The sequence below is a fragment of the Dermacentor albipictus genome, unplaced genomic scaffold, assembly GCF_038994185.2.
Source record: "Dermacentor albipictus isolate Rhodes 1998 colony unplaced genomic scaffold, USDA_Dalb.pri_finalv2 scaffold_15, whole genome shotgun sequence".
Lineage (NCBI taxonomy): Eukaryota > Metazoa > Arthropoda > Arachnida > Ixodida > Ixodidae > Dermacentor > Dermacentor albipictus.
Window position 1 is genome coordinate 14801812 of NW_027225569.1, and position 12684 is coordinate 14814495.

Below are 12684 nucleotides of genomic sequence, written 5' to 3' on the forward strand. Positions count from 1 at the left end.
CCGTGCATAAAGTATGTGTTTCCAGGATGTTTGCAAGCATGCGGCCAATCTATCGTACACGGGCTTTGCGCCGCCCTTTGTCATGCTCTGGGTGCATATTTCGTGGCAATGGATGAATACTCAGTGCTTGGTGTGTCGCTGACGACAAGATCGTTGGACGGGTTTCAGACTCAAGGGGTGGGACAGAGTATCCTAGCCGTATGAGAAGATGGCGGCCAGTAGGAGTGAGTAGGAGGCGCTGGCGATGGCTGACCCAATGTGCCTCTAGGAGCTCGCCTAGTGTGTTATGTGTCCCTAAGTTAAGGAGACGGTGGGTGGAAGTATAGTTCGGGAGGCCATGGGCCACCTTCGTCGCTAAGCGAATCATTGCGTCTATGCGAAGTTGTTGCACTTGGGTCAACCGCTGAAATGGGAGATGGTATGTAAGGCGGCTGATCACGCATGCCTCCACCAAGCGCAGCAGGTCCTCTTCTCGAAGGCCCGGGCGCCTGTTGGAGACCCTCCGGATCACGACCAGAATTCGCTCAATCTGTCTGGATAGAAAGGAAACAGTATAGTTTGATCTGCCATCCGCTTGGACGTGTAGGCCGAGAATACGAGCACGATTAACCTGTGGTATCGGTGTGCCTTCCACGTGCACAGTGATAGGGGGTGTACAGGAACGACTCCTGGGGCGAATGATTATGAGCTCCGACTTTTCCGGAGCACATCTTAAGCCGCATTTTCTCGCGTACTCGGAAACTGTATCGACTGTTTGCTGCAGTCGGTCCTGGATGTGCCGTCGGAACCTCGTGTCGACCAGATAGTAATGTCGTCCGCAGAAATGGCGTGGGCGACATCAGGGATCTGGTCGAGTAGCCGGGGGAACCCTGCGAGTGCGATATTTACAAGGCGAATCGTACCGGAACCATGCGGTCCCATTCCTACGGTGGCTGTGCGATTTCGAAGAAATGCGCGGAAATAGTTGTACATACGAATTCCACAGTGTGAATGTGCAACATTGCGAACGATGAGGTCATGTTCAACATTATCGAATGCCCCTTTTAGGTTTAAGGCAATGAGTGCTCTCGTTTGGGCGGACGACGGAGGTTCTATGACTTCCTCCCGCAATTGTAAAAGCACATCTTTGGCAGTCCGATGAGCCCGATATCCGAACTGAGAGTTAGAAAAGAATGATTTTTCTTCGAGGAAGGGCTGCAGACGCCGCAAGAGTACATGCTCCATGAGCTTACCAATGCAGGATGTTAGGGAGATGGGTCGTAAGTTTTCAACCTCAACAGGCTTGCCCGGTTTGGGGATCAGTGTGATGTCGGCGTGTCGCCATGCTTGGGGAAGCATGCCCTTGCGCCAGCAATCATTGAAGATATGGGTGAGGTTGTTAATATCCGCGTCACTGAGGTTACGAAGGGTGGCGAATCGGATGTGGTTGGCTCCCGGTGCTGTGTTGCGGCGTAGGTCTTGTAGGACCACCCGCACCTCGTCAGATGTGATGTCTGCATCGAGCAATTCGTTCGCCTCACCTACATAAGGATAGTCAGGTACTGCGGCGGCGGGCCTGTGGGTATGAAATGCTTCTCTAGCTCTCTGAGGAGTGTCGAGACGTCGTCCCTGTACTCGAGCATTAGGATATGCAGCTGTTTAAATGTTTTTCCTTTTGTTGTGGTGGGATCTGTGAGTGAGCGAAGAATCGAGCACGTTTTTGCTGTGCTCAATCTGCCTGAGAGGCGATCGCAAAATCCTCGCCAGTTATTCCTCGTAAGGATCTCTGCATACTCCTGAGATTCCCGTGTAATTTCATCTATACGTTTCCTAAGTTTGCGTTTGAGGCGTTGTCGTTTCCATCGTCGTGTCAACCCTCTGCGGGCGTTCCAAAGGTGAAGTAGATGCAGGTCTATGTCTGGTGTTTCGGCTGTGGTGCGCAGTGTGCTCGTGGTGGCCTCTAGATCTTGTACGAGAGAGTCAAGCCAGCGTTCGTACCCTTGGCGCTCAGGTGAGTCCTGGCGACGTTCCCTGAATTTCGCCCAATCCATTATACGCACATTTCGCTCGGGCCTGCGCGCACCCCGTAATGACAAGGTGGCCGCTACAATGTAGTGGTCACTACCAAGGTGCTCCTCTAAAGGCCCGTGAGCAACTACTGGGCCAGTATTGCGCACGAAGGTAAGGTCAGGGCAGGTGTCACGAGATACGCTGTTGCCCATCCGAGTGGGGTGCACTGGGTCGGTAAGCAGTGTGTATCTCATGTTACAGATGGCATTCCATCAGCGGGTCCCTTTAGCCTGCGATTTAACGTAACCCCATACAGTATGCGGAGCGTTAAATCGCCGGCCACCACACAAACCCGTCCAAACCTACCAAATTCTGTTAGTAGGTGCTGAAAACAGTGCGTTCGCGAACGGGGGGAACTGTATGCATTGAGTATAAACAGACTCTCGCTGCGTTTACCTTGCGTAACTATTTCCAGTATTTGGTGCGGAATGTCAATGTTAGTGGTATGCATGCGACATGTAACATGCTTTGAAACTAAGGCTCCCACAAGAGGAGAGACAGCCGATAGCGCGCTGTAGCCGGATAAAGAAGGGGTGCAATTGACTTCCTGTAAGAGGATGACATCGGGAGGGTTCGTGGATGTGCCGATATACTGCTTTAGGGAACCTCGTTTTCAGCGGAATCCCTTGCAATTCCACTGCCACACCACTAGTTGCTCCGCGTTACGCGGCGCCATCATCATCGCGAGAGGAAGCAGGCGGTCGTGCATAGGGATGCGGGCGCCGGGTGCCCACATTTGAAGGTTGCGGCCGAGACCCTTGGTCGGAAAGCGCGCTTTCATTGTTACCGCTAAGCTCAGGAACTTGCAAGTGTGCGAAAGTGCACTCTATACATGATTTCACTTGCTCCGTGATCCCTATTTGAAGGGCCTCCATTTGGCGTTCTATCCTGTCCAGAGCCGCCTGCATACTAGTGCTCATGTCTGCCACCTGCGCGTCCATTTGTTTTTGAAGGCGCTCACAGCGCGCCTCCATCAGCGCGCCTCCTGTCACGACGTAGGGGGGCTATTTTTATTACAGGATCGGGATTTGGTAACGAATTGGTAATAGGGTAAGGGGTAGGGAGGGATTTCCGGGACGGAGCAAGCTGTGGGGGACCCTCCGCCCGGCCTATCTCCCGAGGCGCCTCCATTGCTGTTTTCTTCTCCGGGGTCCACTGCAGCCCTGAAGGGACCAGGGTCACCTTGGCTGGGTCGTTCGCCCGCAGGGCCTTCTTGTAGGGTTGTTGGGAAGATGGGGAAGGAGGGCACTTCTCTGGGAGGCGCATCGATGCCTCGCGGGATCGGGACCGAGACTTGAACTTGCGACGGGATCTCGAACGGGTCTCCGACCGGACTTTTCTGGTCTCCTTCGTTGGGGCGTGCGACGTTCGGGTCTCCGCCGTATCTGTGGTAGTGGTCGGGTAACTGGAGGGTTGGAGTTCACGCTGCTCTTTCGCGAGAGCTTTCCGCACACAAGCTTTGTTCAATGTCTGCCCAGCACGCTGCGGGCAGTTTGGATCCGCTGTAGGGTGGGTCCCGTCACAGGATCTGCAGTGTGGGGTGCACGGATGTGACGGGGTGTGGTTGTCAGTTCCGCACGTCGCGCAAATGACCACGTGCGGCGTAGGACAGTAATCAGCCCAATGGCCGAGCTTGTGACATATCTTGCAAACCAGTTGGCGGGGTCGATGAGGGTAGCAGCGGAGTTCTGCACCATAGAAACGCACGTAGCGAGGCACATTAAGTCCTTCAAATGTTACCAACGCAACGATGGTTTGACCTATCATTCGTGCTTGAAGTATTTGAGTTCCAGGAGCCACAAGCTCATCCACTAGCTTGGAAGGTGGTGTACCGGGCAAAAGGCCTGGAGCAATTCCCTTGCATGAGTTGTCTGGGGCCGCAAAATATGTCGTAATGGGATAGACCCGCTGGCCAAGGTTCAGCTCCCTCACCTTATACAATGCGTCGGCTACGTGTGACTGGGGTGTGCTGATGATTGCCAAGTTCTGCTGAGGTCGCAGTCGGAATATGATGTCCTGACGATCCTCGGTGGTCAAGCCGGCAGCACTCCATAGAGCACTGGCGAGTTCTGGGCGCGTCCACTTATCGAAACAAAGTCCTCAGTGAGGCCGCAGAATTATCTTTTCATCGTGCAAAGGAAGTTGATGCAGGTTCAGATTCCGAATGCGCTTGCGTACAGTAGGCTGCGAGGTGTCCGGAATGCCCAAGATCTTCTCGGAGGGTTGCGTCTTAGCGCGTGTTTGACGGATGCGTCGCTTATGTATGACTGTCTTCCAACAGCCACCTGTGTCTTCGTCAGTTTTGTCGTCGTATATGTTCGGGGCAGCATCTTCCTCCATCCTTTCCCCGGTCGGAGTGTCCACCTCTCGCTGTTGGGAGGGAAAATCGGCGACGATGGGATCGGCGGCCACTCCCGCGGTATCCACCTCGGGCGTCTTCGTTGTTGTTGAGGAACGCGCTGCGGCGTTCTACGTCACCGATTGCGTCTTCTGGTCGTTGGAAAATGACGTTGCGGTAGGTAGATGATCTATCAAAACAGAGTGGTGAATTGGCCGAAGGCCGTTTGCACGCCCGTTTAGAACATGGGCCTCGCAAGAGCTGGTCGCTTGGCGCTCTTGGTTCATGGTGTAGAAAACACGCCAAGGCAGCTATCTCCCCTTTAGAAGAACCTCACCAATATATACTGTTGCCAGGAAAGCATATGTCACCTTGAAGAAGACAAGTCCACTTGTCGAAACGTTGGCTCCTGCATTCACCTTGTTCACGTTTTGCTCATTGTGTAAAATTACTAGAGGGAACTTTAGAGCTGAGATCATTCAGCTTGTATGGAAATGATAGATCCTACACGAAAATTTGTCTGCTTTTCATGCTTATGCCTTCAGACTTTTTTGTGGCTTTGTTCACGTTACACTTCATTTTTCTCGATTGGCCTAAATTTTAAAGCAATGCTATTTTTCTCAACGCACAAATGATGCGAACAGTACCTGAGACCGGAGGCATGATCACTGCAAATCATGTCGTTTTTAAGGCAAAATTTATTTTGGATAATCATATTGGAAAGTCAAAAAGCCTTTTGACGCCAGAAATAACAAGTCTAGACGACACAATCAGCTAGCCTCCATAGTCGAACAATATACTCCTATAGTTGCCCTTCAGTCCGCTGGGACTGCTACTACACCGGCATCCCTTGCGACCGCGGTGGCGTAGGGAAATCTGTGGCTAGATCAATCTATATCAGGTTTAACGATGCATGCAGCTATAATTCAGCCCTGATTTCACAAATCGTGCGCTGCCGCATGACCCCTGAGGCAGACTCCGCTTAACCCGTGCTCGTCGCCGGGTGTGCCCAGACGTGTAGATGATGGTCTCGTGATCGCTGCATTCTACTCACGATGTTCACCACGACTGGCGCCATGACTTGGACGAGCGCCCGCTTGCCCGCGGTTTCGGCCATCACCGAGCTGGCGATGGCCAGCATGACTTGCGCCTCGACCGCGGTGCACTCCTCCCAGAAGGAAGTGGACACCAGCTTGAAGAGCTCGTGTGGGATATCGTAGACCTGAAGAGGTTGAAATTCCTTACGTTGAAATTCCCTACACCATTGAAATTGGAATTCCATTGAAATTCCTTACACGTCCGACAATCAGAGATGAGAATGAGCCTCCATTACTTTTACCATTAGCTCAAAGGCTTTCTTCTTTTTCGCAGGCTCCCTAAAAGGAAATAAAAGGCCATCTTATTTATAGCTTCCAGCCCTCGCGCAGCATGCCGGAAGTGGGCTACCTGCTACAAGTGCAATGTATTATTATTTAGTATTACAGTTATTATTACTGAAGATTGCGGACGAGCGTGTGAGTGATGGACTAAAGCCGACAGTAAACTTAAGAGATGTTCTGCAGGTTAACTTCCGCACCTAGACAAGGTGCAAAATGGTGCAGCGCCATACAACCGCGGTTCCACGGCGAGGTTAGCGCGCAGCTTACAATGTTGGCATTATCACTCAAAAGATGTTAAAAAATGCAGCAAATGCAACGAGTTGGCACCTATATACAGTACAGCTTAATGTGCGTGCATAAAGAGCTGAAACACGAGTTTGTGTGTATCGAATGTCCGTAAAAATTGACACGTAAGGCTTTATTCACGCTGCAGCGGACGTACGAAGGCAAGCCTTCTGGTTCTTTTTTTTTTGTGCTGCGCACGGTCTGCGCCACCGACTGGTGAAGCGGCGCGCTTCCTGCTCTGTGATTGGTTGGCCTACTCGGCTAGAGGACAGCTACGCAGCAGCATTCTTGTTCACAAAAACCAGGAAAGGCTTGCAAAGAAAAATCTTCACCTTTAAAAGCAGAGCACAAGATCGGTGGAGAGGTTCGGCAGCTTAACTGGCATGGACTTAACGAATCCTTGCGTAAACTTCGTCGGTTCTTTACGCCCTTGATTGTGATCACGCTAAGCAGCAACCAGATGCCCCTTAACAATTAGCACGGTTATCTACTTGTAAGGAGTACTCTTTAATTCACACCTTGGGGGCGTCGAAGTTGTAACCGCGAGACTGCTCGTGCTATAAATTGTGAGAAAAAGCGTCAGAAAGACCAGAAAGAGCCACAAAGCGACGACACGGCGGCGCTTCTACCAGATAGAAGAATGCGTCGTAATGGGTCGCCGACACCGGCGTAGTGGCCGCCGCGGCTTGTGGCTCGGTGGCGCAATTACGGGACAAAGAGTGCAAGTGGTGGGAACCTTACGGCCGAGATTGTGGCATCCTGCATTGTTTGCAGTACTTCTCCCTGTGTGTTGCTAGCGCTATGCCAGCGGTTAACTATCAGCAATACAGTTCCAAGAGATCAGCACCCAGCTATACACGAAGGAAAAATTGGTTTCAACAAACCACATTAATGAACAAAAATACTTAAGGGGAATGCGTGGCATCTGTCTGTCTGTCTGTGCGCGCGCGCGCATGTGTGTGTGCGTGTGTGTGTTGTGCGTGCGTGTGTGTGTGTGCGCGTGTGTGTGTGTGTGCGTGTGTGCGTGCGTGCGTGCGTGGGCGCGTGCGTGCGTATACCTGCAGTAGCTTCGACGAGACTTGGGTGGCCCCGATGAACAAGAGGATGCTCCACGGCACCACTTGCCAGATCTGCCGCACGAAGTCGAATGCAGCTTCCAGGCATGACGTAACCAAGCTCGTGGCGACCATCATCGACGTCAGCGCACTTAGTAGAGCCACCCTGCACGTGGTCCATGCATTTGAGCACCTATTATTGCGTTTGCTGTTTACAGTTAGTGTTACTGAGCGGGGAAAATGCCAGTGCGTTACAGCACAAATACTATGGAGACGTGGAAGCGCGAGCGGCTCATGGCAACCGCGAGTCAAGCGCTACGCCAAGCAACTGACCTTTCGATGTCTCATCTTAAACATACTCCTTGGGCTGCCCATGTTCATCTGTGCACTACGCACTGCCTAGTACCAAGTGGTCGCGGCCCTTTGTATGTCTGTCTGTCTGTCTCTTTGTATCTTCCCCTACATCACATCGATTCCAAACCGACTTACTTGACAAAACACTCGGGCAATCGTCGACGACGCATCTGCCCACGGTTCACCTTTCTCAACATCATCAACTCTCCCCCGCTTCATCTGTTCCCGCCAACATCCGCCTTTTAAGCGGATGCCTCGGCACTGCATATCAGCTGCCTCCTGGACATTATTGCGTGGAATGGACTCGAGCTGACGCAGATGGGGTTTGGCGTTGCGTGAAATTCCGCGTGCGAACACTTGCTTGCTAGATCTCTCCCCGTGCGCATGGCTCCATCGCTGCGGCGTCGTATGTGATGGGGAAAACTGCACGCGTGTGTTGCTAAGCGTCACGGGCTCACTTACTCAAGGAAACTGCTCTCGGCTTTCCTGTATTATAGATCCTTGCCGCCAATACATTGAAATTGGTTACGGATGAATCGCAGAGAATGCGTTTCCTTCGATCGATCGAAAATTGGATTATACCAATAAAGAAACCAATCCCATAATAAAAATCTCGCCGACGATTACATGCTCCTTAATGCGAAATTTGAGCGCAGCTCTATGCGTGTGCCCGTGTCGTGCGGCACAATGCAAACGAGGCGAAGTGTAGCGCGACGGCCCCGCTAATAGCGGGAGATCGCGAGAGGCAGAGCGTGGGTGACGCGTGGGCGCGATTTACAGCAGCCGCCGCAGACAGACTTTCGCCCATGCAGTGCTTTGTTTCCACATATGGTATCGGTGGACGCGCTCGCCGCATGACATCGGTGAACAGACGTCGGCACGCTACTCTGGCACGATCTCCTAGCGGTAGTCGTCGCAGAGCCCCCTTTGCGTGGATCTACACATTCCGCCTCATGACACCGCTGCACCCTCCTCCTGCGCTTTCCTCCTCGCGTTCTTTTCGCTATCACCGTCTTTCATTCCGCGCTGCGCTCAGCGTTCGCTTCGTCATCCTTCGCTATGCTCGTTCACTCGGTTGCGCCGACGCTCAACGCAGGAACGGGCGCCTAAAAGCTGCAGCATAGAGAATGGATTTCAACAAGAGGGGACACTCGGCGAAAACTGGCAACCGGAAGTACGTCACGCTAGTAATAATGACAGCCGTTTGTTGCAGCGAGAGTCGAAAAGAAGTTATTTGAAGTGAAGTTAACAGATTTCTATTCTTTTCCGGCAAAACTAAAAATATGTGCGTATAAGTTAAGTCATACTTTACAACTTACTTGTCTTGCCATACCTAGAGGCAGGCCAATGACGCACCAGATGCATGCGTCATGCGTCAGACACGCCGCCGAAGCGAGCGAGGCCGGCTGCTCATGTGAGCGTTCGCGACCCGTCTTCCTGTTTCTCTTTTTTTGGATTTAGCCTGGTTTCGTAGGCTCCCGGCATATTCCTGCGTTCCTTCTGCACTTGTGACACAGTTAGCGAAAAACAGCTCAACCGTCCTGGCGCTGTTGATTTGAGTTAATGTCTCAGTACTGGGAGATGTTTGCGACGCTTTCTGTAAATCCCATATTGTTGTTACTAATTTCGGTAGTTTTTGCTTGCGGTCGCTGCGCCTGGTGTTGCGACGCAGAGGAAAATAGCTCGGCTACGTGAGGCTGTTTTTTTCGCGTGTACTGAATCTTACTTTGACAAGTTCATGACGCTTTCTTTGACCCTCAACGTAATGGCAATTAATTTCTTTATCATTTGGAATAATTTTGAGGCACACTCGCAGCGCCTGTCGTGAGGCAACGCTAACCAGCTCAGCCGTGGTTATGAAATTAGTTTGGCATGTACCGAGTCTCAGTGGGACAAGTTTGCGACACTTTTTTATGGCACCGCCACAAAATATGCGTTCTTTCGGTACTCACGCTTGTCGAAAATGCGATGAACGATTGCCAAGAGTGACAACACGGGGGTGTGTTGCTTGCGCTGCCAGAACATGCAAAAGATAACCCCACAGAGCTCAAACGCCAGGGATTTGTAACACAAAAATTCTGTCTTCCGAGCGACTGAAAACAGGCTTTTCACCAAAGAATCTGTCTTGACTGCGAGTAGAAGGAATTTTGCGAGCGTCCGACATCGCCTGTTTGAGAGCCTGGGTTGTGGATTTCTCTGTGTATACGTAGCGTACTATCGCGTGGGTTGAAGCCATGTTCTTTTTGAAACGCGCAGTCGCCCATTTCATTGTGTTCTTAAAGTACAGCATACAAGGCCCGTGAATGGGGGAATGCTTGCAGATCGCATGTTTTCGTGGTATGTACAGCACTGTTTGTAATGAGTCGGATATTTTCTATGCCATGTGTGTAAAAGCAAATTGCTCTTGTTTGTAATGCCGCCCATTCACCACTTTCGCGCGTTTCGCCTTTGCACACATTATTCCTAAAAGGTGGTAAAACCAAAATGGCATATGCTTGTAATTCAATTTTTTTTTTCAACTGACGTCGCCCGGTGGAGCTTCGTACGCGAACTGCTTCTGCTTACGTCGTTCCACAACGTTGGATGAATGAACAAAAAGCCCGGAACGAGCATTTATATAGGGTAAAATAAACATTTCTTCATTTCACAAGGCGTTATGCATCTTCGTGAAATTGCACAAGGCACATATTCAAAGGAGGTTTGTAGAGATCGTTGCAATCATTTCTACTTGACAGTGCAACTATTGCGCACTAAGACCGCGCGCGGGTGAGCATTAGAAGCATCAACAACAACAACAACAACAACAACAACAACAACAACAACAACAAAGAAATGCAGCGCTTATCAGCGCAGCCGGTTCAACGGGTTCCCGCTAGCGTTGAAAACGCGCTCACCCAGAACCGAAACCGAAGGTTGGTTCAGGTAATAATGTCGCCGGCTTGGTGCGCTGCAGTCAATTCGGCCGCTAGGCTCTATGGCAGTGTCCGCTCTTGTTAAATCCTTTCTCTATGGCAGCGCTGTAAAATTCCCTTGGAGTGTCATTATGTTTCTTATCGCACTGAAGCACGTTGATTTATTTTACGCTGAACAGTTCAGATAACACATTGTGGTCGTGCGCATTGTGCTTGGAGCCAACCATGACGGCAGGGTCACGACATACCACTTTATTTAACCCACATAATTTCTCAAGTTATCTAGGTAGACTATTTTTCACTGTTTATGAAAATAATGATAACTAAAGAAAATACTTCAGCAGTGCAACGCAATTTACACCTAGCATGAACTTCTTAACCAATGAATGCTTAAAAGCACATGCACTGTCTATCGTGCATAAATTGAAAAAAAATTGCGGAAACTGCTCTGGAGTTGTCTAAGTATGCATCAGCTTATCTGCAAATTTCAGTTGGCCGACCACCAAATTTCAGGTTGGCCACCACCAAATTTCAAGTAGCAAACCACCCATATTTAGGTTGACCCAACTCGAAATTCCAGTTGGGCCACCACTTAATTTCGAGTTGGCCGAAACCAAAATTTGAATTTAGCCCAACCCCAAATTTCAGTTGGCGCACCCGAAAATCTTAAGTTGGCCCACCTTCAAACTTACCTTGGCCCCTCCTCCAAATTTAAGTTTGCACACCCTCAAATTTCTAGTTGGCCCGCCCTGAAATGTAAGTTGGCCCACCGTGAAATATAAGTTGGCTCACTCCCGAATTTACGTTGGCCCACCCACACATTTCAAGTTGATCCACCCCAAATATTATTTTGACCCACCCCCACATTTCAGGTTGACCCACCTCCAAGTTTAAGTTGGTCTACCCAAAGTTTCACTTATTCCACTGCAAATTTCAAGTTGGCCCATCTCCAAATTTAAGAAGGCCCTCCTCAAAATTTCAAGTTGGCCCCCCTCCAAATTTCAAGTTTTCCGGCCCGGAAACTACAGTTTGCCCACCCCTACCAAAAGCACAACTATGTATTTTCTGTGGAGCCCTATGTAACCCTATGGGTCTTCTTTCAGATGAATTTCTTTGCTTTGAATTGTCCCTGATCGCTTATCAAGCTACCAATAATCTACGTTTACACTATTATAACTACTGAACGCCTTAAATTCGCAAATTGCGCATTTTTGTGCAGACGCAAGCCATTACACTTTTCGCGTGACGGGCCCTGGGGTGTTTGCCAAAGAATGCTGAGGCATAAAACGGGGCCAATGTAATACTGGAGAGCTTTTTTCTTGTTTCTTCTCACTTGCCTTCGTGTTCCATTCGTGCTCGGTTTCTTAGACATGAACATGCACAAACAACTCGCCCATCTACTAGGAAATTTGATTATTGATTGACAGGTTTCGAAAGTTTCGCGTCAGAATTGACATATATTAGCCTTATTGATATCTCGGGTTAAGCGAGGCGAAATTAGTCGCTTGCTATAGTACGACCTATATTGACAAGCTGGTTAACGGTTGTGCATGAAAAATAAGAAAAAGAAAGAAATGTGTTGTTGCAATTTTCACGAAGAAAATAGTTAAAAATCCCCAAATATGAAATTTATGCAGAGTCATGACTGTATCGTGCGTCTGGTCCATGATTGCACATCCTCCGCATGCACATTTAGGCCTACTTGCACGGCTTGTTTCGAACGCACCCGCCCAACGCGTGTTCAGCCAGGTTTCGTTGACAAAGAATGATTTGAGAAACGATATGTCGAATGAGACACTGCAAGCTCTCCTCCACCTGAAGCTTGGTCTGGTAGAGGGTGGGGAGTGCTGGAAAGATTTTCAGCCAGATGAATATACCTGTCGTGTTTCAACTCGGCATATCAATAGAGTCCATGTAACAATGGAACTTAATTCGAATCGGGCCATATTGCATATTTGATCCATATGCGTAAATCCCCAGTGTGAGAAAAATCAACCGGTACTCTACACAATGTCTTTTTTCCCCGTTCTTTGTTTTAGTCAAGCAGCTACATATTACGAGACAGTTGCGATTCTTTCATGGTACTTCTTGAACTTTGCATATTATTACAATGATACGCTCTATAAGTATATGAAAAACGATGTTCGTCCATAGTGAAGATGCCCAGGCAATTTCTCACCAAAGGTCGGCCTGTGATTGCCTGGCCAGCGTCAGGATGATAACTCGTCGGTTTTCATACCATGCTCCTGCCAGAACTTTCTTCCCTATAAACTTTGTGCGCACGAGTAATTGCAATTATGGCTTACTTTTTA

General features: G+C 49.7%; 1 protein-coding gene across 3 annotated transcripts in view; it reads right to left on the reverse strand.

Annotated features, from left to right (window-relative positions):
- Window positions 1-12684, reverse strand: part of LOC139051828 (uncharacterized) — a 77057-nt gene that overhangs the window by 11198 nt on the left and 53175 nt on the right. For 2 of the 3 annotated variants that reach the window (XM_070528846.1, XM_070528845.1), the window contains exons 16-17: window positions 7110-7272; window positions 5442-5609 (exon numbers count right to left, since the gene is read on the reverse strand). In XM_070528846.1, the coding sequence (XP_070384947.1) occupies window positions 5442-5609; window positions 7110-7272 (331 nt within the window). Of the gene's footprint in view, window positions 1-5441; window positions 5610-7109; window positions 7273-9412; window positions 9474-12684 lie in introns of all 3 variants that reach the window. The other variant, XM_070528847.1, reaches the window with a different exon arrangement.